At 43.1% G+C, this 25,792-nt stretch overlaps 2 protein-coding genes across 3 annotated transcripts; one reads left to right on the forward strand and one right to left on the reverse strand.

Annotated features, from left to right (window-relative positions):
• The first annotated feature begins 160 nt into the window (after positions 1–160).
• LOC111969913 (mitochondrial intermembrane space import and assembly protein 40) lies at positions 161–7,983 on the forward strand. The gene is made up of 3 exons (XM_023996293.2): positions 161–429; positions 3,392–3,490; positions 6,887–7,983. Exons 1-3 carry the CDS (start codon positions 408–410, stop codon positions 7,303–7,305), a joined length of 540 nt encoding a protein of 179 aa, XP_023852061.1. The 5' UTR covers positions 161–407; the 3' UTR covers positions 7,306–7,983.
• Positions 7,984–10,606: 2,623 nt separating this feature from the next.
• On the reverse strand, positions 10,607–18,120 carry LOC111969914 (netrin-4). 2 transcript variants are annotated; one of them, XM_023996295.2, is made up of 10 exons: positions 17,386–18,120; positions 14,963–15,432; positions 14,527–14,862; positions 14,283–14,409; positions 13,798–13,986; positions 13,302–13,518; positions 13,072–13,199; positions 12,883–12,951; positions 12,471–12,641; positions 10,607–12,303 (listed from the first exon to the last, which is right to left on the reverse strand). In XM_023996295.2, exons 1-10 carry the CDS (start codon positions 17,435–17,437, stop codon positions 12,167–12,169), a joined length of 1,896 nt encoding a protein of 631 aa, XP_023852063.1. In that variant the 5' UTR covers positions 17,438–18,120; the 3' UTR covers positions 10,607–12,166. The 2 variants fall into 2 exon arrangements, with proteins under 2 accessions (XP_023852063.1, XP_023852062.1); XM_023996294.2 differs by having other exon boundaries at positions 10,608–12,303; positions 13,072–13,202.
• Positions 18,121–25,792: the final 7,672 nt, after the last annotated feature.

A 25,792-nucleotide genomic window follows, 5' to 3' on the forward strand; every position in this document is an offset into this window, starting at 1 on the left:
AGTCACACTACAATATGCATCAAACAGGGTATATACCAATATTATTGTGGTACATACTGCCAGATGAMTGCAGTATAGGTTTCACTTCTCTTTGGTAGAGTACTGCCAAAGTCATCTGGTACTGTGGGTAGGAGTTTCCTGCACCACTGGTCCAGTCTCATTGTTTTTATCCTCATTATGGGGTTGTGTAATCTGATCCTAGATCTACCTCGATCTGTTGCACAAATCACCAGTGGCTGCCCAGATGACGTCATGAGACTGCGTCCAGAAATCGAAGCAAAGGGGTCAAAGGAAACGGAAGCCGGGCGGTTATTACATGGATATGTGCACTGCAGCTAATTGTTGTACAAAAACCGTCGTTGCTTCTGATATAAGTAGAGGACCAACGGATATCACCACCGTCTGTCATGTCGTACTGTGAGCAAGAGGGTAATAGCGCACCTTAGATTTTCATTCATTTCGCTTGTCCAATTTATGTCATTGAAGGGGCTAGCATGGTAACGTTAGGTATCTAGMTAGCTTGCGAAGCAGGTCAGCGGTGCTTGTTCCAACTTTATTGGTGCAGTAATTTAATGTAGCTTGGTTYCAGTCAGTTATATGGTTTGAAGAGGTCTATAAATGGGGCAATCAGATTCTCAGGATTAATCTGATTTGTAAAGGAAGGCGAGACGAACACATTAACGTCCACGCTAGCCAGATAACTAAATTGCAAGGCTAGTAGATGACTTCAGGCAGAGCTGTCAAAGCGCTTACCAGAAGATACCGACCCTACTGTTACGCTTGTTTACACTAAGGTCAGAACGCAATCATGGTTCCATTTAGTTCTGACTAGGTGGCAATCAGCCATTCGCTTTGCCCACGACTACCCTGTGTGTGAACTACATCCCGACACTGTTTTAACATTTATAAATGTCAATCATTGCTTGCAATATGGCTTTCGAAACATATGGCCCTTTACCTTTCATCAGCAAGAACCAATCCTTCAAATTAAAGATACACTTACATGCTGACCACACTGCTCGRGTTGCGTGCGCAAAATAAATGTACACATACATGTTATTCAATCATTGCACCCACACTGCTCATGATATTCTGCGTAGCCAGGCATTTATAGAACTTAGTTCTATTTGTGATGCGCTGAAAGTCCCGCCTCTCCCATCTCCTCATTGATTTTTAGGAGCATATACCCACGTGGGTGGTAGTGGTAATGCACCTTACAGTTGGTTGCGACCATCATATAAAGTCAGAAGAAGCCTGAAGGAGGAGAGATTACTAGAAACTAACTTTCACCCTTTTATKTGTGGATTAATTGTCGGAGTAGAGGACAATGTTAATATCCCAGGACAAATTAGTTGCAACAGCTAGCTAGCTGAATTGACATTAATGTTGAATGCTTTTCAACCTGTCCCCAAATCAAAACGAACTCTGAACCAACTATATTAATATTTCAACTTGTGTGTCCTGATCGCGTCTGGTGTGGGTGGAGAAAATCAACATGCACGCGGACGGTCTGGTCAGCATGTGTTCACACTGCACCTTAGGCTAGGGCCAAGAGCCTCCTTAGCCCTGGGCTAAGGACGATGTTAGCCTGGGGCTAAGCGGGTTTTCACACTTGCACATTCTAAAGTGGGCACCAACCTTAGCCCAGGACTAGCTGTCCCTGCTCCAGATGACTTTTTGGGATTTTCCAGTGTGAATCAGTGTCAGGAACAACTACTAGAATGCCCAGTCCAATCAAAAAAGCTGCACTGTTACTTTGACAAGTCAATTCATACAATTTAACCCTATCTGAGGACAAAAACCAAATCCATGCAAAAACATTGGTTGCTATGCCTAACAAACATGGTTATTATGGCTGGCTGGCTAATGTCTTCTCACTTATCAAACTAAAGCTACAAACACTACAAATGGAAAGGCAGCAAATGCTTCATTTGTCTGTTTTCATAGATTTTCCATTTACTTTTAAATGGCTATATCCATGATGATAATATTGTTGAATGATTCAGCCTAGATGAGAAAAGTTGATGCCTCGTTCATGCACACCAGTCTCTGTACAGGGGTGAGATTGAATTTCAAAAGTGAAACATTGTTTCTGAGGTCAGACAGGCAGATGGCGAAGTTTATACAAACCATCACTGTTGGAAATCAAATGCTAGGCTAGACGCAAGATGAAATAATGTGTTAATAAATGCCGTATTGCTTATAACATTGGTCACATGTTGGTCCGTTAGCTCTGGGCTGTGGAATATCAGTGTGATTACTTAGCCCAGGGCTAAAGCTTAGCCTAGGGTTAACAAATGCTTGTGTGAACACAGGCTAAGCTAGCCCAGGGCCAGTCTAGCCTGTGGCTATGATAGCCCGGGGCTAAGAACAATGCAGTGTGAAAAGGCCTTTATAGCAGTTTCACATATCCATACCGCTATGGGTACCTCCATTCAACGAAACTACACTTCCCGAGTTACACRTACAGACAGATGTGCAGAGCATGCTAGATAGTTAAACGTACCTCAATGCAGGGATGGGATATGTCACTGTACTCCAATTTGTACCTTTATCCAAATCCACARTGCTCCGTCAAGAAGATTGAAATACTGCTCGATTTTTTTCTAAACTGCCCTTTTCATTCTCATGCTCGCTAGCTGTAGCCACCGCAGCCATTTTGGAATGGCTTTGTCAGCCAATCATCTCCTTTGTTGTTTAACYCAACATGCCATTCCATAATGGCAGCTGTAGCTACTGCTAGCTAGCATGAGGATGAAAAGGGTTTTCAGAGAAAATAGCAGTATTTAAATCTTCTCGATAGAGCAGTGTGGATAAAGGTCAAKTTTMAGTACAGTGGCATATCCCATCCCTGRATTGAGGTACGTTTTCCGACCCACGTCTTGCGCCGGCCCTACGGTGTCCTAATGTAACCATGATTTGCGTTCCGACCTCAGTGCAGCTCAGTGTAAACAAGCATAACAGTAGGGTCGGTATCTTCTGGCAATCGAAGCGCATGTCATGTCAGGTGACAGTTCAGTTTGTTTATATCTGGACCCTGCTGGTTAAACATAGTTAGTGGGCATTGATTCAGCATTCTGTTTACAGAACTCTGGTGAAAAACAGCTGTTGTCGAATTGTTAACTTAGCAGCTATTATGGCCAACATATTAATAGCCAACCACTTGCCTTGATCCAATAGATAAATGCATTTGTGTGTTTATTGGGTCAGTCAGACCATAATAACCATGAATTTGTATAATTGGTCTCCCACTTTGCTTTAATAAAGCCAGCCTGGAGACAAGGAAGGGGAAATGCAATTAGTATGTCATGGTCATAGCTCAGTGCCCGTTGTTTCCTTAGAGATGGCATCTTTTCATYCCATCCTCTCACCTGTGTTTTCGCCTTGCCAGGTAAAGATTGCATCATCTTCGTTACCAAGGAAGACCATGAAGCACCTAGCAACGCTGAGCTCATTACAGATGACCCCAATGACCCCTACGAAGACCAGGGTAAGTGGGCTGTGAATTCATGTCAGGGATGTAGAAGGATTATAAAACACTCAACAGTAGTGTAGTCATTACAAAGATACTAAAGAGGTGAATTCTGAAGTTACAACCATATCAATTCAGTGCATTCGGAAAGTATTCAGACCCCCTTCACTTTTRCCACATTTTGTTACGTTACAGCCTTAATCTAATATGGAAATGTGGAAAAAGTCAAGGGGTCTGAATACTTTCCGAAGGCACTGTGTGTGTGTGTATAGAGAGAGAGATATTACACATTTAAAACAGAAATACCTTATTTACATAAGTATTCACACKCTGAAATTGAGCTCAGGGGTATCCTGTTTCCATTGATCATCCTTGAGATGTTTCTACAACTTGATTGGAGTCSACCTGTGGTAAATTCAGTTGATTGCACATGATTTGGAAAGGCACACGTTTGTCTATATAAGGTCCCACAGTTGACAGTGCATGTCAGAGCTAAAGCCAAGCCATGAGGTTGAAGTCAGACTCTCTAATTGTCCTTAGAGTTCCAAGACAGGATTGTATCTAGGCACAGATCTGGGGAAGGGTACCAAAAAATGTCTACAGCGTTGAAGGTCCCCAAGAACACKGTGGCCTCCATCATTCTTAAATGATGAAGTTTAGAACCACCTAGACTCTTCCTAGAGCTGGCCGCCTGGCCAAACTGAGCAATCGGGGGAGAAGGGCCTTGGTCAGGGAGGTGACCAAGAACCCGATGGTCACTCTGACAGAGCTCCAGAGTTCGTCTGTCGAGATGGGAGAACCTTCCAGAAGGACAACCATCTCTGCATCACTCCACCAATCAGGCCTTTATGGTAGAGTGGCCACTCTCAGACCATGAGAAATAAGATACTCTGGTCTGATGGAACCAAGATTGAACTCTTTGGCCTGAATGCCAAGCGTCACATCTGGAGGAAACCAGGCACCGCTCATCAGCTGGCCAAAACCATCCCTAAAGTGAAGCCTGGTGGTATTTTGGTATTTTATTAGGATCCCCATGAGCTGTTGCAAAAGCAGCAGCTACTCTTCCTGGGGTCCACACAAAACATAAAACATAATACAGAATGGCATAATACCTGTCTCTTATACACATCTAGATGTGTATAAGAGACAGAAGTTAGTGAGGGAAATATAAGTCTCCAGCTTCCGTGATTTTTTTCAATTCGTTCCAGTCATTGGCAGCAGAGAACTGGAAGGAAAYGCGGCCAAAGGYGGTGTTGGCTTTGGGGATGACCAGTGAGATATACCTGCTGGAGCGCGTGCTACGGGTGGGTGTTGTTATCGTGACCAGTGAGCTGAGATAAGGCAGAGCTTTACCTAGCAAAGACTTATAGATGACCTGGAGCCAGTTGGTCTGGCGACGAATATGTAGCGAGGGCCAGCCGATTAGAGCATACAGGTCGCAATGGTGGGTGGTATATGGGGCTTTGGTGACAAAACGGATGGCACTGTGATAGACTGCATCCAGTTTGCTGAGTAGAGTGTTGGAGGTGTTGGATTTTGTAAATGACATCGTCGAGGATTGGTAGGATAGTCAGTTTTACTAGGGTATGTTTGGCGGCGTGAGTGAAGGAGACTTTGTTGCAAAATAGGAAGCCGATTTTGGATTTAATTTTGGAATGGAGATGTTTAATATGAGTCTGGAAGGAGAGTTTACAGTCTAGCTAGACACCTAGATATTTGTAGTTGTCAACATATTCTAGGTCAGAACCGTCCAGAGTAGTGATGCCAGTCGGGCGGGCCGGTGCGGGCAGCGAACGGTTGAAAAGCATGCATTTGGTTTTACTAGCGATTAAGAGCAGTTGGAGGCCACGGAAGGAGTGTTGTATGTCAACACAGTGTCCGAAGAAGAGCCAGATGTATACAGAATGGTGTCTTTTGCTTAGAGGTAGATCAGGGAATCACCCGCAGCAAGAGAGACATCGTTGATATATACAGAGAAAAGAGTCGGCCCGAAAATTTAACCCTGTGGTACCCCATAGAGACTACAAGAGGTCCGGACAACAGCCCCTCCGATTTGACACTGAACTCTGTCTGAGAAGTAGTTGGTGAACCAGACGAGGCAGTCATTTGAGAAACCAAGGCTGTTGAGTCTGCCGATAAGAATACGGTGATTGACAGAGTGGAAAGCCTTGGCCAGGTCGATGATGACGGCTGCACAGTACAATCTTTTATTGATGGCGGTAATGATATCGTTGAGTATCTTGAGCGTGGCTGAGGTGCACCCGTGACCAGCTCGGAAACCGGATTGCACAGCGGAGAAGGTACGGTGGGATTCGAAATAGTCAGTGATCTGTTAACTTGGCTTTCGAAGACTTTAGAAAGGTAGGGCAGGATGGATATAGGTCTATAACAGTTTGGGTCTAGAGTTTCACCCCCTTTGAAGAGGGGGATGACCGCGGCAGCTTTCCAATCTTTAGGGATCTCGGACGATACGAAAGAGAGGTTGAACAGACTGGTAATAGGGGTTGAAACAATGGCTGCAGATAATTTTAGAAAGAGAGGGTCCAGATTGTCTAGCCCAGCTGATTTGTACGGGTCCAGGTTTTGCAGCTCTTTCAGAACATCTGCTATCTGGATTTGGGTGAAGGAAAAGCTGGGGAGGCTTGGGCAAGTAGCTGCGGTGGGTGCGGAGCTGTTGGCCGGGGTTGGGGTAGCCAGGAGGAAAGCATGGCCAGCCGTAGAGAAATGCTGAATATCCTTGAGTGGCCCAGCCAGAGCCCCAACTTGAACCCGATCAAACATCTCTGTAGAGACCTGAAAATAGCTGTGTAGCGATGCTCCCCATCCAATCTGACAGCGCTTGAGAGGATCTGCAGAGAACAATGGGAGAAACTCCCCAAATACAGCTGTGCCAAGTTGTAGCGTCATACCCAAGAAGACTCGAGGCTGTAATTGCTGCCAAAGGGTGCTTCAACAAAGTACTGAGTAAAGGGTCTGAATGCTTATGTAAATGTGATATTTATTTATTTAAAATTGTATAAGTTTGCAAAAATGTCTAAAAACCAGTTTTTGTTTAATCATTATGGGGTATTGTGTGTAGATTGATGAGGGGGYAAAATCTATTTAATCAATTTTAGAATAAAACTGTAACTTAYKAAAATGTGGAAAAAGTCAAGGGGTCTGAATACTTTTCAAATTCACTGTACTTGCCAGCAAGGTGAAAAAACCTGCCGTTCTGCCATTGAGTAAGGCAGTTAACCCTCAACAGCAATTGCTTTCCGGGCGCCGATGACGTCGATTAAGGCAGCCCCCTGCACCTCTCTGATTCAGAGGGGTTGGGTTAAATGCGGAAGACACATTTTGGTTGAATGCATTCAGTTGTGCAACTGACTAGGTATCCCCCTGCCCTTTCCTCTTATATCCCTATTCCTCTAGGCCTGATTCTGCCTAGTGGGGAGATCAACTGGAACTGTCCATGCCTGGGAGGGATGGCTAGCGGGCCCTGTGGCACACAGTTCAAGGAGGCCTTCTCCTGCTTCCACTACAGCAATGAGGAGGTGAAAGGTTCAGAGTGTATCGACAACTTCCGCGCTATGCAGGAGTGTATGCAGAAATACCCCGAGCTCTACCCACAGGAGGACGAGAACGAGGGAGTCGCCGCGGGAGGGGCTGATGCTACAGCCCCTGCGCCTGCTGAGGACTCTGCCCCCGTTGATTCTACTGCACCTGAGCCCGCAGAGGACTCGTCCCCAGCACCAGTGGRGTCTAGTGACTCTACCCTGTCCTCCCCAACACCTGAGTCTGCCCCGTCATTCGACAATACACCACCCACAGACAGCCAGGCTGCCAGCTAAAATCACCCACCCTCCACCATCCCCCGGTCTCTCCCTGAAACCACTGCCGTGCACAGACCACTCTGTGGGGAGATCAGCTCTGTCAACTGATGCCTCAGACCTGTTCTCTTGGTTCAACATTCGTCACGAGGGAGAATTACTTTTAAAGGGGGCCTAGAACTGCAGAGGAGTTAAGTCTCCTACAGGGAATATGCTGTGAGAGGAGGACGACAATACAAAAGAAATACACATATTTTTATTATGCTTTTTTATCCAGTGGTTGTTGAGCTCCTGAGGTTCCTACAGTGGTGAGTTTGTAGAGGAGGACTTGTTCGCTGAAGGGGACTTTAGTTAAAGGATTCTCATCCAAAACAATTTAGCTGATTATTATCAAGCTTCAAATCAGATAATTTGTGCCATTCTATGTTAATTCTACACTGGAGGTGTGTAACCTACTATCAATGTTACTGGTCAGACTAGTTTGTGATCACTTGACATAATGTTAGGCTTGGGCGGTATACCATATACCAGGGTATTTGGAAATAGTRGTGATGTTTTTTTCAATACTGTTAATAGCATTGAACATTTAAACTATTTATTTGACGATTTTCAATAKATTTTAATATTTGTTGCTACCTTGTAAGTAAATACCCACAGTCAACTTGTGCAATACATTTGGAGATAAATCAGATTACGTTCTTCATTTCACCGGTCACATTATTTCACATTATGAAGCTTACCATAGTTCCCCAGAACAGTTGAGCCAATCACGTGGTTGTTTGTTTGTAAATAGCACAACTGGAGAAACCGGGAGCAGGTGAGTCCAGCTGTGTATTGACGGSTCGCGTTTTATATTGAAAGTCGTGTTTTTTTGCTTCAATAGAGTGATCAGGGAAGTGCAACTATAGTTTTKCTTCAGAAAAAATACATTAGTGCAACACATTAGGCAGAATAAAAGCTTCATTGTAATCAGATGATAAAAGTAGTGCAACGCTATTTGGCTGGCAGTCACACAAGTAAATGAGCTTGCAATGAAAAAGCAAGGTCTTTTTTTGCAAAAATTATGCATAGCCATCATGTGCCTGTTTATCATAGAAAGAATGTAGCCAGCTACATTTCCTAATGTTTTGCTTAAAGTTAATATTGTAGTTAATCTTTTACCGAAGAAAAGTAGGCTGGCTACACCGAGAGAAGTAGCTACACATCAGTCAGAGCACTGTCTGCTGATATAATGCCCATTCGTGAATTATCATCCGAGTGGAGAAGTGCAATTGAAGCACAAAATGAGTCTGATGCCGAGKAGYAATTACATTAAGTAGCATTTTACGTCTGCGTTTACAAAACGCTGCAAGATATTTATTTTTTAAATTTAAATTCTGCATTAAATTGGCTCCCGAGTGGTGCAGCGGTTTAAGCACGGCATCTCAGTGCAAGAGGCATTACTGCAGTCCTTGGTTCGAATCCAGGCTGCATCACATCCGYCCGTGATTGGGTGTCCCATAGGGCAGCGCACAATTGGCCCAACGTRGTCCGGGTTTGGCCGGGGTAGGCCGTAAATAAGAATTTGTTCTTAAACTGACGTGCCTAGTTAAATAAAGGTAAAAAKATATTTTWWAAATTAAAGTGACCACTAAGTTTAGKTTGCTAGTTAATCTAAGTAAGTGGCTGAATTAATAAAGTGATGGGGCATCATATTGTGTTAGCTTTCTGCCGTGTTCTCCCCTCTTCTCAGAGCAGGCAGGCCAGTTGCGCTAGCGACTCCAGATTCCACACAGACACAATGTGCAGACTACACATGCTGCTTCAGAGACAGTACTGTTCTTCCTTCAGACAAGCATGCATCAAAACTTTGTTAACTTGCACCGTGCCTCACATTCACTTGTAAATGTCAAAAAAAAAAATAACATTTGGTAGCTCCTACCTATATATGTATAACTTTATGAGCTGGATTGCCTGTCTTTTCAATTCCTTTATTTTCGTTGGCGCCCGTTAGCAGATTTTGTCAGCAYCCCCCCATTGAAATTCGCTATTACGTGTGCTAATTTTGTTAGACGCCCATGTTTTTWAWTTTTTTGCTTTGTTTTTGCGCCTCCTTGTGTACGAAACCTGTAATACCATATATCCCGGTATGAGAGAAGGATGGTATGATATGAAGATCTGGATACCTCCCAACCCTACATGTTTGTGTTTGACAGATCATGGTAAGAGACAGAGATAGGATTAAAGCTTGATTACTCTTGTGTACTAAATTGCTRCCCAAAGATCATGTAACATGTCTGTTTTTCAATTTTAAGTTTTGTCAAAAGTCCTGAATGTTGCTGTTTGGCATGATGTTTTTCCACCAACCTGTGTTTTGATTTTTACCTCACTARTACTTAATAGATTTTTCCATCCAATGACCACCCTTCTTAACCCAAATACCTGAATAAAGTGGAAGTCAATTATCTATGCAATAATTTCCTCGAAGGAGAGAATTAAACACTGCGTGCCAACTGGGATTTGGTTATGGGTTGCATAATAGTCTCATGAAAGAGGAAGCTGTTGGAAATGTATTGGTCATTGACAGTGACAATAATACTCAGAGGGGGAGCTTTGGAACATTGGGGCTAAATCCTAACTTGAGATGTGTGTTTTAGGGCTGACCCCATTTAGMCAACTGGTCGATAGGCTGTTGGTCGACCAGTCGCAAATATACATTTTTTTTTTATGGCACACGAGAAACCCGTCTGATTCACGCTGGCCTTAGTGGACTAATCCATTGCGAAGGCCACGGGGATGGCTCACCAATAGTACATTTACCGTTCTAATCTACAATATTTGTTTGGTTAAGGTCATTTCTGTTAATGRATTCAATATATTGAGGTATTTTACAGTTCTCATTGTCGGAGTGGATACGTTATTTGCGGACCGCACAACATAAGCTACACTTGTGAGGAACGTATTTTGGTTTATTTTATTCAATTTACGGAGTTATCAATGTTTGGATTGTCTTTTGTTTGTAGCGCTCCTGTCAATGTTCATTAATGATGCGCGCCTGATTATGCATAGAAGTAGGCCTAGGCTACCTGGCTTGCGCACAAATGTAGACCTATAAATGTGCACATTTGAGGACCTGATAGTATTTGTGATTGTCTTAAAAAACCTGTTCCCAACCCTCCTCCCCTTGCTGATGACCGTCCCTCCTGAAGTTGCCGGTAATAGGCTACACCACGGGTCAGCAACCTTTTCAATTTGGAGTGTCAGTTTATCTTAGCATTTCTACCGATCTGCATGCCAGTTATTATTTTCAGAAGTCTCATTGTCGTGGAACAGTTTCGTTTCATTTATAATAAAGTCTTCGTATCTCAAAATCATTATCATATGGTTAATCAAAATTCTAAAAGTAACTTKTATTGCCATTGCCAACTATGTAGACTAAAAATAACATACACAAAGCCGACAAATAAAAACATTGCAGCCTGCAGTTAGAACGTATTTTGATACAAATAAATATCCTATAAATCACATTGGCCATACATGGCCTGTCTGCAAGGAACTTGAAACTTTTAACATTTTGACCAAGATTCTGTTTTAGTCAGGYACAGCCCTGGCGTGTTTGTAATGCAGTGACATCAATACAGGATTCATGTGAAAATGTGAGATACAGTGTGTTTAAATCTCAGGATTTGAGCCTTTGAGATATGACTCTTCTGGTTAGGTGCCACAGGTCCTGGAAGGCCAAATATGTTTGGTGCTGGCCGCTATTATCAACAACTCATGTTCTTATGAAGAAAGACTGAGTACATAGAGTGGCCTCTAGTCATAGCACAGTGAAGGTGCTTCCTTCACCTGCTTTTGAAACATATAATTTCAAGCCTTAATGCACTGGTACTCTCTTTTACCTGTCCTGATTAAAGTTATTAKTGAACAATGTCTTATTACCTCTTTCAAACATTTCTAACCACATGTTTAAATACTGTTCAAACACAAAGGAAACTAGAYCTTCATACATACGACTGGACCATGATGCTTTGAAAGTGATTCTTCCTCTGGGATCTTGTTCATTCTTCGGTAAAACTGCACCACATACATTGAACCTTGTATKTTTTCAGATTAAGATATTAGCTACATGTTCCTAACACTTACATTTCCCAGGTTTATCTTTTTATGTACTCTGTAGGCACTATTTGTTGCAGAAAAGATGGCGATGGCTGGGACGTGTGTAGACTACCTTCAGATGTGCACCCTGCGATTGCACTACGCTGAAGAGAAAGACAGGACGCCCAAAAGAGACATGGAGAAGAACAATAGAAAATAAGATGGAGTGTGTTTTGACCTGGGGAACCCTCACCAAGAAGGCTGCAGACTGGAAGCAATGCACTCTCCTGTGGATGCCTTATGTGCCTCAATATTTAAATAAGTATGTGTATTTGTTGCATTTTTCATTAGCACKCTTCACATGAAAAATAAATGATTGGAACTGGACACTGAAAAAAATACAGTACACTAAAAGCAGTCAAAAGCAGCCCTGTAATGTACTGAGAACCTGGTAGGCATTTAAAGGCATGGCTTTGGATATACKCAGTCTGAAAAGCTGGTATACTAGGGTTTGTTGTGTCTAGTAGATTCCAGGGGGATGTTTGTCTGTATGTGGGATGGCTCAAGTTAAATCATCTTCATAAGAATGGCTCTAAAGATTCCAGTATCCAGTCCATCCTCTTTGCATCATATGGCAGGGTTGTAGTCTTATATGGGCATGATTTCCCACCGCAATTATTGGTCAAGACACTTGGTCAAGCCTTATCCACTGAGTTTGTCCCTTTCCTGAATGATCTAGTGAACCAGTGATTTCCCCTGGTCCATTTCCATTCAGGGTGCTCTGTTATGGGTTTGGAGAGGGTGTTCAGGGGCAGCCCTGCCTTAGGCCCTCTGATATGTGGGCCCCCAGTTGGGTGGTCCAGGGAACCACSACACTCTGCATGGTGACCAGCAGCCGTCCCGTCCCTGCCTCCTCTGGACCCGCCAGCATGTACTCCACCCCTGGAAGAAGAGGGAGAGGGTTCAGCCTCAATCCTGTTAATTAGAACTTATATCAGAGTGAACAGAGTAGCTCCCAACCTTGTGGAAAAATAAGGACAATATTTAGAACATACTGAATATAGTAGCACACTACTCTGTTCTGTTTGGTGATGTATATGTTGGGCTACCTGGATTAAGGATGGGGCAGGTGCACCCCCGGATAGTCCAGGATATGGGGTAGAGACTGTGTGTGCCATGGGAGAGAGGCACCTGTCCTGACCGCAGGACCTTGCGAACTTTGACCTGTACCTCTGCGTGGCTCCCCTTGTCATGAGCAGACAACACACTGGCTTTGATCACTGCCACAGACACACATGGAGACATTCATCACTGAAAACAGTTACACCCAGCTAAATCAAAGAATTGTGGAATGTATGCCTAATGCAGCAAAAATCCTCACCGSAATTTAAACGCCATGTACTATATGCACTGCTTATATCACTTGACTAGACCAATGGTCAAGAGGCKATTACAGAGTGAGGCGAAAAATGAAAATACTGTAAGATGTACAGTATGTGAGAGCCTTGGAAAATATTTTACCATAGGCATGTTTGGTCTTACAGAGATCCGAGACACTCCTCAACTTTCTCTCCTTACAGCTGCATTTCCCTGGAAGGAGCCATAGACAGACAGTGTCAGCAGTACATGAATATGTTTACTCAAACCCATGACAGCAAGCTTTAAGTAGTGAGGTGCATAACTCTAATGCTAGTGTGCATCATCATTCACCTGTGTAGTGCATGGCYGAGACTGCCAGTTCCTTTGACCACACTGCCTCACCCTCACTGGTCAAGGCATGGTCCATGTCAGGAATCTTGCCCCCCATTGGGACATTGAAAACCTGGTTATTTGCATAGCTGCTGATGTGACAACGAGAATACGGAGGTCAGATGAAACTGGRAATAGGAAAGAAAGCCACATAAGAAATGTTGGATTTAGTAGAGAAYAAAATGTCTTACCTGTCAAGGCAAAGCCCAGTGTGGGGGTCACAGTTTTGGGGACAAGCACAGGGTTTGCACCCCTCTTCCCCAAAGCCCCAGTACCCAGGGAGACAGTGGCTACAGCCTGTTCCRCCCARACCAGGTCTGCAGTGGCACTGTCCACTCCTCGGGTGGCACCATGGGCCCTCCTCCCCAGAGCTGGCTGGTAATGAGCCCAGTGGGTCACACCAACAACCTGTGAAAGAGAGAAAAAGACTTAAGACCACACACACACACACATATTTCTCCCTCGTCTCGCTCTACCCACACATACTACTGTGACAAATCCACACCATTAGAGGGAGACAGATGTTTTAATATACACCCATGCCTGCAATTTCAAGTACTGTTATACATGATGTATAACTGGAATTCACCGACATGTGGGACAACAATTAATGTACAACAGATGAAATGTAGCATTCACACGTTATTCTATATTACTTTCACTTGTCCATAGGTTGTCCCGACTTACGTGTGCAGATGTGGGAGGAGCCAAGGGGCATGGCCGGGTGGCGGTGGTAACCGTGGCGACAGCGCTGGCACCTGCGCCCTGCTGTGTTGTGTCGGCATTCGTCACAGACGCCKCCACTGGTGGCGCCTGAGGACAGCCACGCCCTCTGGGAGAAGTGACAGCTCGTCGCGTGGCCGTAACACTCACACTCTGGAGCACAGGGAGACAACGATGGGATGGGAGAGAGGACGGAGGGGTTAGTCAACTGGAAGAATAGATTATGAGATGACACCCAACGGTAGGTTTGCCAACACTCCCGGTTTGGCTTGGAGTCTTGACCTCCCTGCAAGCAAAACTTTTCCAGGAGATTTTATTKATGTTTGAATGAAACGTAATTACTGACATAAACAGTGTTGAAGTATTTCTATGATCTCTCAACATGAGCTTGATTTGAGTTGGCAATTCAACACTGCCTGGCCATTGACCCATCTTAGTAGGGCACTCACTGTGGCACGGGTGTGGCTCCCCACTGCTGCCGTTGGCTGCCCTCCAGGGACGGTCATTGTATAGAGGGGCACACCTCTCACAGTGTTCTCCTGCTGTGTGGTGAGTGCACACACACCTGCCAGGCACCTGCAACAAAACAAGGCTATTTAACACAAAGGACAAGCTTAGATAATGAAGCATTTTTAACACACACACACACACACACACACACACACACACACAGGCTGAGCAGGCCACACTCACCATGTCCTTCAGTTTGTCCTGTTCACCACTGTGTAAACAGTGTTCTGAATGGCCATGACAGAGACAGGTCCCTCGAGCCAGGAGAGTGTAAATGGCAAAGGGAGCTGAGGCAGGGGGCTCTGAGCTGGGCTGGGGGGAAGGGAGGATGGGGAGATTCAGGTCCGTAGGAGGGTAGGAGAGTCCAATGGAGGAAGAAGAGGTGGAAGGTGCGACAGATAATGGGCAGGTCTGGGCCTTGAGAAGTCTGAGGCGGAGGTTGGTGAGGGTCAGCTGGGAAAGGCCCTCTGGACTGTAGGGGTCAACTAATCCACCAGGGCCCAGAATCCGGAATATTACCTTTTGAGAAAGATAAGGGTCTACTGTATACTGTTTGTCTACTGTGCTTCTAAAATTGTGTCTTACACCACAAAGGAAATTAGACATTCTGTCGCCTTACCTCTCCCCTGCTGCACGGCTTGGCACTGGAGTACCGGGACGTACACAGCGAGCCAGGCTGACCGGTGTCATCAGGAAGACCAAACGCAAGACTGCAGTTCTGTGCAAACAGCTTGAGCGTCTCCCACGTCCGACCAAAGTCCTGCGAGCGCTCCATGGCCATGGCAGCGGGCCTGGGTGAGTGGAACAGCAGCACCACGTGGGTCAGACAGAAACGAGTCTCCAGGTCCAGACGGACCTCCTCCTCCTGGTCAGTGCCCATGCCCGAGGCCCACCAGGTGGCTGGGTGCTGGAAGGGATCATCCACCATGTTGGCAGGCGGGTGAAGGTCAACTGGACAGGGGTGGAGGGGAGTGGGGCATGGGGAGTGTTGGGACCCATTCCCACAGCAGCCTGAGAGGGATGTGAGGGTCCTGCCACTGGCTAGGTTGCCCACGGGAGGACTGCAGGCATGGTCTACACACCTGGAGGCTGAAGATGGGGTGGATGGAGAGAGTTAATGCAGAAGAAATTTWAAATAAGAGATCTGTGTCAATGCACGCAGTGTCCAGCAGGAAAGGAGGCAATGTGCAAGAGGTGCATCTCAGGTTGCGTCATCCACGGTAACCCAATAATATCAGAGTAAATCAGGTGACAGCAGATTGATGAGTGCGGCATTTTCTGAACAACACCCACAACAACACATAACCCCTCACATAATTTTGCCCCAAAACAATGAAAACTTCTCTCAKCCAGTGGCATATGGGCTATTAAGGTGAGCGCAGATGCCGCCCCATGATAATCGGCCCACTTTGCCAAACTCTGGTGCGCACAATATATAGCTCGTCTTTGCTCAGCGTGCCTCTCCATGGTGCTGCTGGAGAGACGCAGCACTGTGGCGCTCCACCAATGCTTTGTCAACGTCATCGAACATAAATCATATAGCCTATACAATAGAAAGAGTATATAGTCTCTTTGAGCTTTTCTGTAGACTACAGGGCGACCAGATTTATGACAATGTCATGAAACAGACACTTTTTACATAATGCGTGTTTTCGATCAAATAGCCTAAATGGCGCAKCATTAAATAAAAATACGCTTCGATGTGAATATGAATTAACATGTTAACAGACACACCATATTCTAAAAACATGACAGGTCAAAGTAAAATGGACAATAGCCAATTGAATGTAATTATGCTACTCAAGACTACTATCATAGAGTTTGCGCAGTGGGTTAAATTGTCATGAGAATTAGCTATTTCAAGTTTAGGCCTATTCGTCATTTTATGAGCTGTTGATTGCTAAGAATAAAATATGAACAGCATTTTACAAGATAATGCCATGCCGGAAAACCTGGGTAGCTAACATACTGAMTTTCATGTTTGGGGAAGCTTACAATTGATCCTACCATTTATACCGATCTGCGTGCCAGTTAGAATGTTCATATGCGCATTTCAATAATAAAGTTTAGTTTCTCAAAATCATTGTCACGTGGTTATTAATACAAATCTGAATTAAAATGATAAATCTATCAAGTTGACATTAAACGAATGCAAGAGCACCAGCCTCGGACATATAGACGCACTGATGCAGTGCTCTCTGCCATATACACTGTGGGCCATTGGTGGCTAAAGAAATGAGCGCATGGAACTCAGAGATAGCTTAGGCCAATTCAGTAAGCCTATAACCTATAAGTAAGCCATTGTCAACTAAGTAAAAATATATAAAGCCGACAAATAAAAATAAAATATCCTGATGAAAATGCAGGTTCTTGCAATCGTATTTATCCCTCTACTTCGCCCCTCTGCCTTCCTTTCTATTTGTCTTGACTTTAACTATCTAGTGAATTGCAACCTTGTACCAAATCAATCAACTGGGTCAGGCCGGAAGCTGTAGCTATAGCAAACTTGCAACATTGTAGCCTATTCCGGGGCCTCAGTTTCCAGTGCACGTGAGTTCTAGACAGACAGCTGTTTTTCTGCGTGAGGGAAAACTGTTCTGGTATTTTTGGGCGCTTCGCCTATGGCAGCATATCAGCAAGGATCGGGCCAGGGTGATAGGCTTCCAGTTATCGATAAAATGTGCCATTCATAACTGTAAAGAGAACAAGGCAGATTACGGAACCTTCAGCTGGTGACACAGCACTGTGTGCCCAATTCATCCCACAATGGAATGTATTATGATAACCTATCCACTGCGTCGTCACCATAATAGCGCCGAATATAGGTGTAGCCAACATAAGCATTAGGCCTATATTATGGGAAAAATCGAATCTAAAATGGGGAAATACCATAGGCCTATTATGATATTATTCATAAGAGTCAAAATAGCCTATGAATGGTGATCTTGAATTCCAGATATAGCCTATAAAATGGCTAGTTGGCTGATAGCCTATTGCTGCATCCCGTTATATCAAATTAATATCAAGATGATGGCCACTCACCTGTCCCGCTTTGCATGAGCGCTAAAAGTAAAGCGCAGTTAATCGCCAGCATCTCAAATCGAAGAGGACCTGTAAGTGGTTTCACAGGCTCAGAATCCCGCTGGATGAGTTATCACCAATCCAATGACAACAAAACTGCACAGGCTCAGAATCCCGCTGGATGAGTTATCACCAATCCAATGACAACAAAACTGCACAGGCTCAGAATCCCGCAGGATGAGTTATCACCAATCCAATGACAACAAAACTCCACGGTCAAATAGTCGAATTATTCTCGCCGGTAGTGCAGATGCGCTTCAGCATCACATGTTTTTGTTTATACCAAAAATGAGCGCATTCCAATGAGAACATCAAAATTGCGCATACCTGCCCAAATCCCTGTTATTTGAAATCCTATCGAGGCGCAGTTCGAGTCATCCGAATGTTTTGTTTGACATCTTGTCATTAATAATGATGGGGGAAATGATTGTATTCGCATTCAGAGAATTAACAATMATCATTAATCAATGACGAAGTGTTCCGTGCGCGGTTGGTCCTTGTCGCACAGATCTCACCTAGGGACAAGTCAGGCATGCCCTCATGTCAACAACGATACCAGCTCATGTTTCCTCGCACAAGACATTGTCATGTTATTGCTACACCTCTACACTCTATGCAGGACCCTATGTGTGTAGCCTATGCCGAAGCCACCTACGGTCAAGTGTTGTCTTGAGTGAGAGTTTAAATGGGCTCACACACGCCCTGAGATTGGTAAGCATTTACCCATGACCGTTCTCATAGCAACCGGATATTATGCTGGCAGCACGATCGAGGATTTATTTGTATTMTTTCATAGTAAGAGTCCCCTGCAAAGACATGCTAAACTTTGTGAATATTTTTAACATTAGTGCAGTACAATTGTTTTTCACAGCATGCTAACAACTTTAAAAAATAAATGGATKATTTGACATTTTATTTTTAATATTGTATTTTTCGTACAATTTATATTGAAAGTTTACACAAATACTGAAATGTTGAAAGCTATTGTGTAGGTCAAATACAAATATATGTTATTGGAATTACTCAATAGAGTCTGCAAAACTTAAATTGGTCTCTTGTGCTGAGTAATGCTTTTAATACAAAGTGCTAGTGACCCCTTACTCCACACACTCCGTTCACTGCAATGCAATACACTGTACATGGGATACATATTGGCTTGCAGAGAGAATGTTTTTASCTGTCTCGGCTAAAGTGGGGTGGATCATACTCAGTAGGTTCTCTACTAACCAAATATGGTTCGTTTTTGAGTGGGACTGTGTAGTACACATCCAGCAGCACTTGCCAGTTAGTAGTTTAACCGATAAGGAACATGTACACACTAAATTATTGTGAAGATGACTCCAAAACACAGATGTAGAACCACTGATAAGCAAGGAAACACTTGAGTCAAATGATTCTGAGGATGAAGTAGATAAACAGCCAATGATCCAAATAAGCAAGGACARACTCCCGTGTGTTTTTGTCAGCTTAAGCAGCTATTGATGAATTTAGTGTTTACACTGACCCTTTATGAATGGGAAAAGGTCCATTCACAAAGAGGAGTCAGGAATCTTCAAGCATATAGCTGGAGGGGCTTATTTGCAGCAAAAGTAAAGGAATCAAATCCCTATCGTGCAATTCTTCTAGGAATCATCACTTTTCCATATGTAAAGAAAGGCAGTGAAAACAGGACAGACTACACAAACCATTGGTTCAAAACAGCAATATGTGTGAAATTATAGAATCTTTGTCAATGAAATGCTACCTGCACATTTTTTTTGCCAATGATCACCTCCACATTCAATGTTTATGCTCTCCAAATTGCAGTCAGTGCAAGGAAGCAATGTATAGCCGGGGGTACAAAAATGAATAGTTGTACCAAGTCATATTTCAGACAGGTAGCAAAGTTCTCTCTACAAGATAATATGTATCCCATGTTCAGTCTATTACAGTGCATTGTATTGGGAGATATGGAAGAGSCAGAGTAAAAAGCCTTCCGCAGGCCTTGCGACACAGTCCTCCTCCAAAACGAACCATATGTGGTTAGCAAAGACTCTAATACGTATTTTCCACCCCACTTTAATTGAGACATGTAGAACAGTTCTCTCTACAAGTCAATATATATCCCATGTACAATCTATTACAGTTTATTGCATTGGGGCTATGGGGGGAGTGGAGAACAAAGTGCTGCTGAATATGCATTACATAGTCCCCCTCCAAAACAAAACATGTTTGGTTAGTATAGACCCTACTGAGTATTTCCCGCCCCACCTTAGCTGAGACYGGTAGAAAAGTTTCTCTCTACAGCCCAATATTCTCGGCATACCAGTGTAAACATAGCATTCTATTATTGGTCTTAATTTGAGTTTTTTAACCATGTTTTTTATTTGTGTTCCTAAAAAAACGTATTGTTTTTTATTGTTGGCACAATTAAAGTGGTCATTGATTAAAATGATTTTGAATGAGTTATCCAGATTGCAATGTTTTGAAATGCGGGCATTTATTTTGAAGGTTTCRTCATTACCATACGAATATGACATCATAATTTGTGCTGCTGGCAGAATAATCGTAATTTACCCAACCCCTTTTACACACATGTAGTGACCCTGTTCTCTTCATCCAACAGAACATGACAACCTGGATTCAGGGTTTGATGTAACACAGTAAATGTAAATCTGTTTCCCTCCATTTAGTATGCTATGTTACGTTTCATATTGTATTAATTTGTGGATGTCCATCTTCCTTTCGCATGATATGTTATGAATTGCAATTCGTACAATATGTTATGAATTTGCAAAGCTTATGATATGTTACGAATTCCCATTTGTTGTGGCTAATGTTAGCTAGGTGGCTAACGTTATCTAGGCTAGGGGTTAAGGTTAGGGTTTAGTTAGTGTTAAGATCAGGGTTAATTAGGGAAAGGTTAGCTAACATGCTAAGTCATTGCAAAGTAGCTAAAAAGTTGTAAGTAGTTGCAAAAATGCTAAAGTTGTCTGTGATGAGATTCGAACAAGCAACCTTTGGATTCCTAGACGTTTGCGTTATACGCCCACCCATCCACCTTGACCATCCACCCTACATTTGCTTTTGCCTTAAGTAACCTTCTGTCTCATGTAACTATACCAAACGTACCATATAATACTAATTAGTGTCTCAAATGTATGTTTACAATGTTACGTCTAGTCTGTGAGACCAGGCTGTGCAATAACATTTTAAAATCGACCAAAATTGCCATGCATGGGATAGGCTTTTTTTTTCGTCTGGCGGCACACAGACTGAATTCCAGACTCATCCACGAGGATTCCGTAAATGAGCGTGAGTAGAGTGTGTGAGGTTGGCTTATTTGCAAGGGCTCATGAACATGGTTAATGTGAACCAGCCGCAGAGCGCATACCAGCTAGCAGCCTTACAGCACACAAACCAGGGCCTCCTTAATGGCAGGGAAGGAAATTAGTTTATCTACTTTTTCCTCCTGTTTTTTTCAGCCACAGTAATTCCTTATTACAGTTCTCTTTGATGCCCAGTTTGAAGAAACCTGAACCGCTGGCGAAAATAACCCAAGGGCACTCAATTCTTATGGCTTGATAGCTRATTGTCACACTATGATATGCTGCACCATTCTATGTGAGCAGAACAAACCCCGATTACTCGGCAGTGCATGCGAGCGGTACAAGGCAAGCAGGTACATACTCCGCAAAACATTAGGGTTTGACAACTCAGACTCGCGACACATGTGGGAAGGACTTCAGACTATCACAGACAACAAAGGCACATCCAGCTCTGTGATGGCCACTGAAACCTCCCTCGAGATGAGCTTAACATATTCTATGCTTCAAGGACCCCCACACCCCAGCCACGAGCCGTTCACTCCCTTACCGTCGGGCAGACAGTAATCGGGAGCATGAGGGTCTGATACCGACAGGCTCAGGAACAGTTTCTATGTACAAGCCATTAGACTGCTTGCAGGACTTGAACTGGACTGACCACCTGCTCTGAGTCTCTTCTCCTTAGCACACATGCACTCACTCCGCATACACCACAACACACCACACACACGCACACGACACACACACACACACACACACACACACAAACACACACACACACACACACACACACACGAACCACACACAACAAACCACAGCACAGCAGCTACAGCTAACATTCATGCTACACACATCACAACTGTTGCTACCAGACTTATTATTATTGCTAAATACTGCACAATTTAAACACCCCTTCCCCAAAACATGTYTAAKTATTGGACTATAAGTTGTCCCTTTCTGTATRATACTTATGCTTAAATGTTTATTCTATTCCACTGAGCCATTAACTTTATGTTCGTATTCAATATTTAATTATTTCTTAAGCATTTCATTAGACGGTGTGTACAGTATGTGTCCTGTACATACGCTAATAAAACATATAACTATGAACCAGACAAGTTTGAGGGATGGGCTTGATTGCCTACTACAATAACTTATCTAGACTTTATGCATGGTTGAATATATCCTCTATCCACTCTACCACATGCTTCTCTGACTTTGTATTAATACCTAATACCCTGACTACACCGCTCGCATCGCGTTGTAAAATAAATGTAGGAATATATGTTATTCAATTATTGCACCCACACTGCTCGCGCGCGCCAACAAGCGTCTGCGTTGCCAAGGGCTAAAATAGAAGTCATTCCTATTTCTGATGCAGATTYCGCTGCAAGTCCTGCCTCTCCCATCTRCTCATTGGTTTATAGAAGCAGGTACCCACGTGCCATCTCCTCATTGGTTATACCCACGTYYGTGATTGAAAGACAAACTGTTTTGCCGGTTGTCGTGGTAATACTATGAAAGTTTAGATGCCAATCACCATYTAKGTTCAAAGATGYAAAAGCCTGGGAGGAGAGATGACTAGAAACGATTCGGTTGACCGTTTTATGTGTGGATTAATTGTCGGAGTAGAGGACCTTGTGCATTTCAGTTAAAATAACAACTCAATGTTTATATCCCAGGACAAATTAGCTAGCAACAGCAAGCTAGCTAAATAGGACAAATTAGCTAGCAAGTGCACCTTGTGCTGGGGGACAATAAAAGGCCACTCTTAAATGTGCAGAACACAATGCACACAGATGTCTTAAGTTTTGAGGGAGCGTGCAATTGGCATGCTGGCGGCAGGAATGTCCACCAGAGCTGTTGCCAGAAAATGCAATGTTAATTTCTCTACCATAACATAAGTCGCCTCAATGTCGTTTGAGAGAATTTGGCAGTACGTCCATACATAGGGCCTAATGAATTTATTTKAATTGACTGATTTTCTTATATGAACTCTAACTCAGTAAAATCATAAAAATTGTTSCATGTTGCATTTTATATTTTTGTTAAGTATACACAATTCCCTTTAAACCACATGCATGTGAGGAAATGAACAGTCCACTGCTGAACTTATTGATACATTCCTAGCTCCTGGCACTGTGGCACACACGCTCAGTACTGTAAATCAAACAAACATAATGTCTCCAGGTGTATGGCTCGTTGTAGATGTTGAATGGACCCACAAAATTGGAATTGATTCCTCTAAATGCCTTTAATACCATACAAACTATGCACAGACCAGACTGATGGCATTTCCAGGCAGTGAACACAAATGGGAACCAACATGGCATAATAAGGACATTTATATTAAACAGAATGGCTGTGCATGAAGGCCTCTAGGATTTTCAATATCTGACATATCATTGAGTTATGTAATTCAGACATAATTGGAGAGCAATCAAGTAATAAAATGGCATGCAAGTCTTTATGTGGCAGCTGTGGACAAAGTGGTTGTGCAGTGGGTTCATTATGAGTTTGAGTTTTCAAACGCAGCTCATTTCCCCCAACTTATTTATTCCAAGTACCCATCCAATACATTTCTCAGTGGTTACCATCTAACTATATCTCACCATTTCAAATATTTGTTTTCAGTTTGTGTTCTCTTCATCTACCCAACTTGTAATATCTCACTTCATTCTCATCCTCCTCCACTCTAATACCCACTATAGAGTCTGGCAGCCCGCCAGGCAGCAAAAAGCGTATTTCTCTCCATCCTCAACATCTCATTGTTTCTCCTTTGTTCCCTCTCCAAAGCTGCAGTGTGTGTCAAAAATTTCTTTATGAGAGATTGTGTTAATCCTGTTTATGAGGAATTAGCTGTTAGCTGGTAATGTTAGTGACATACAGATGTAGAATCGGGATGACTGTCATCTTTTTGACAGACTATTAGAATGGCTTATGTTGTAAAAAAAAAATTATAAAAAGAGATTCAGATTCTCTCACAGAGTGTAAGATTGTGTGTGTGTGTGTGTGTGTGTGTGTGTGTGTGTGTGTTATCTTTAATAGTTTTTTTGTGCGCAAATTTGATGATTTGTGTTATGTTCACATATCCTCTAATCATTTCCATATTTATATTTTCTTACGTACTGAGTAAGTTTGGTGGCAATTCTTTAACAGAACCAAGATTCAGATCAAGTAATTGAATGAGAATGGAGAGTGGATGCATTGCAAATGGAATTGATGGTGTTGCGATGATGTTACTGCAATGTTAACAAACATTTTGACACCAGTCATATTTTGGGATGTGTTTTGCATGGCAAATGTGGATGGTTTATTAATTACTTCAGAATTCTGCTAGTTTTGTTGTAAATCCAATGATAGTTTGGATCTCAGAATGGTGTTGTATTTATGTTAATTTCAGCTCACAGAGGTGACAGCTGAAAGAGTTTAACTGGATGGGAGGGAGAGCTATAAACTATGTTTAAAGCTGCACGTATAGCCATCTATATTTGGCTGCTCATTTAAGCTTGAAATGCAGAACACATTGAAATGTTAATTGACTTGTCAGTAATTTACTATGAAAAAGGAGACTAGTGTGGTGCCAGCCCACAGGCAATAAAACTGTTGTTTACAATGTGAAAAGATAGAGAAAGCAAAAAAGAAAATTCACSGGCAAACACAGCATTCTGACAGCAGTCAACGGGGAAATGGTACATGGAGTAGATGCTCTTTTGTCCATTTTGTTCCTGGAATACATTTTGTCCTATGTCTCTCAGTTCATCACATCCCCCAGCTATGAGGAGTCAAATACCAGCCAGGCAGGGTCCCAGAGGTCAGCTACCTGACCAATGCCCCTACCTCTAATTGCTGCTCATTCTCTTATTTGGAGACTGGGGTCACCAACGCAGGGTCAGAGAATCAGAGATCTCCCTGCCCCTATAATCATCAATGTTTGTGCAGGCAGGTCATACATTCATGTGTCGGGGGAGTGGGTGTCAGTCTCCATCTCGCTTTCTGTCTCCTCATTTGTCTCTTTCTAAGGATCAATTTCTCTGCTGTTTTCTTTACCTGTCCTGTCAGTGGCACTATCAAAGACTTTATTTTTTTGTCTGTCCCCCTTGTTTGTACATTCATTCATCTATTACTCAACAGTCGGTCTTTGTTACTGCATTTCCCTATACTATATTCAGTATAAAGATAAGAGGGGAAATGGCTCTGTCTGTTCACTCTGTGCCCATTTTTTKATCTCTACTGTACAACACATCTCACTGCACCTATCTGGTGTACGCTACAAAAACATKTTATTTATTATTATTTTTACTGTTGACTATCCATAGAGTAAAATGTYGTAAGGCCTATAGGCTTGAGCTGACTGGGTGGGTGGCCACATAATGTCTCCTGGCCTAACGGAGACATGTGAAGACCATGGTTTTTGTGGGCTGTGCTCGYGTGAGCACTGAGGTCAGAGTTCAATCATCCTGTTGAAATGTTTTAGTTCTGTGTGGGTATGGGTAACCTTCGAAACATAGTAGATATGTGCTGCAGAGGGTCATAACACAGAGTTTTCAAACCAGCAACGTGTTGCGAAGCAGACTCAACACACCAGACCGGATTTGGGGGTTGAGCAAGTCAATGGGAAAAGTAAAAAATTCATCCTTAGTTGTTAATTTTCTCAAATTCTAAAGGCAAAACCAAGATTCCAGTGAATGTCTTAAGTAACTGAAGATTCATAAATAATATTTCCAAGTGTTCTCACYACATTTCCATATAAACCTTTGAAATGTCTGATAAATGCAATTAAAAACAGCAATAATGACATTAACTGCTAAGAATGTGACAGTAGGGTGACTCCCCTGGCAGGTCACAAACCCAGGTCACCAGCACCAATGACAAAGTCTCTAAACACYTTCCCAATAAGGGGTGTCTCTGGGGGCATATGCTTACTGGGCGAGTATAGTTAGGCCCTGTCRAGAAGCAACCATAACCCCTCCTCRCTAGGCACTTGTGTAAATCTGAAACAACTTGATAMGTGTAAGCAATAGGGTGAATMAACTTAAATAAGTACATCTCAGCTCTGTTAA

The sequence above is a fragment of the Salvelinus sp. IW2-2015 genome, linkage group LG11, assembly GCF_002910315.2.
Source record: "Salvelinus sp. IW2-2015 linkage group LG11, ASM291031v2, whole genome shotgun sequence".
NCBI classification, from domain to species: Eukaryota; Metazoa; Chordata; class Actinopteri; order Salmoniformes; family Salmonidae; genus Salvelinus; species Salvelinus sp. IW2-2015.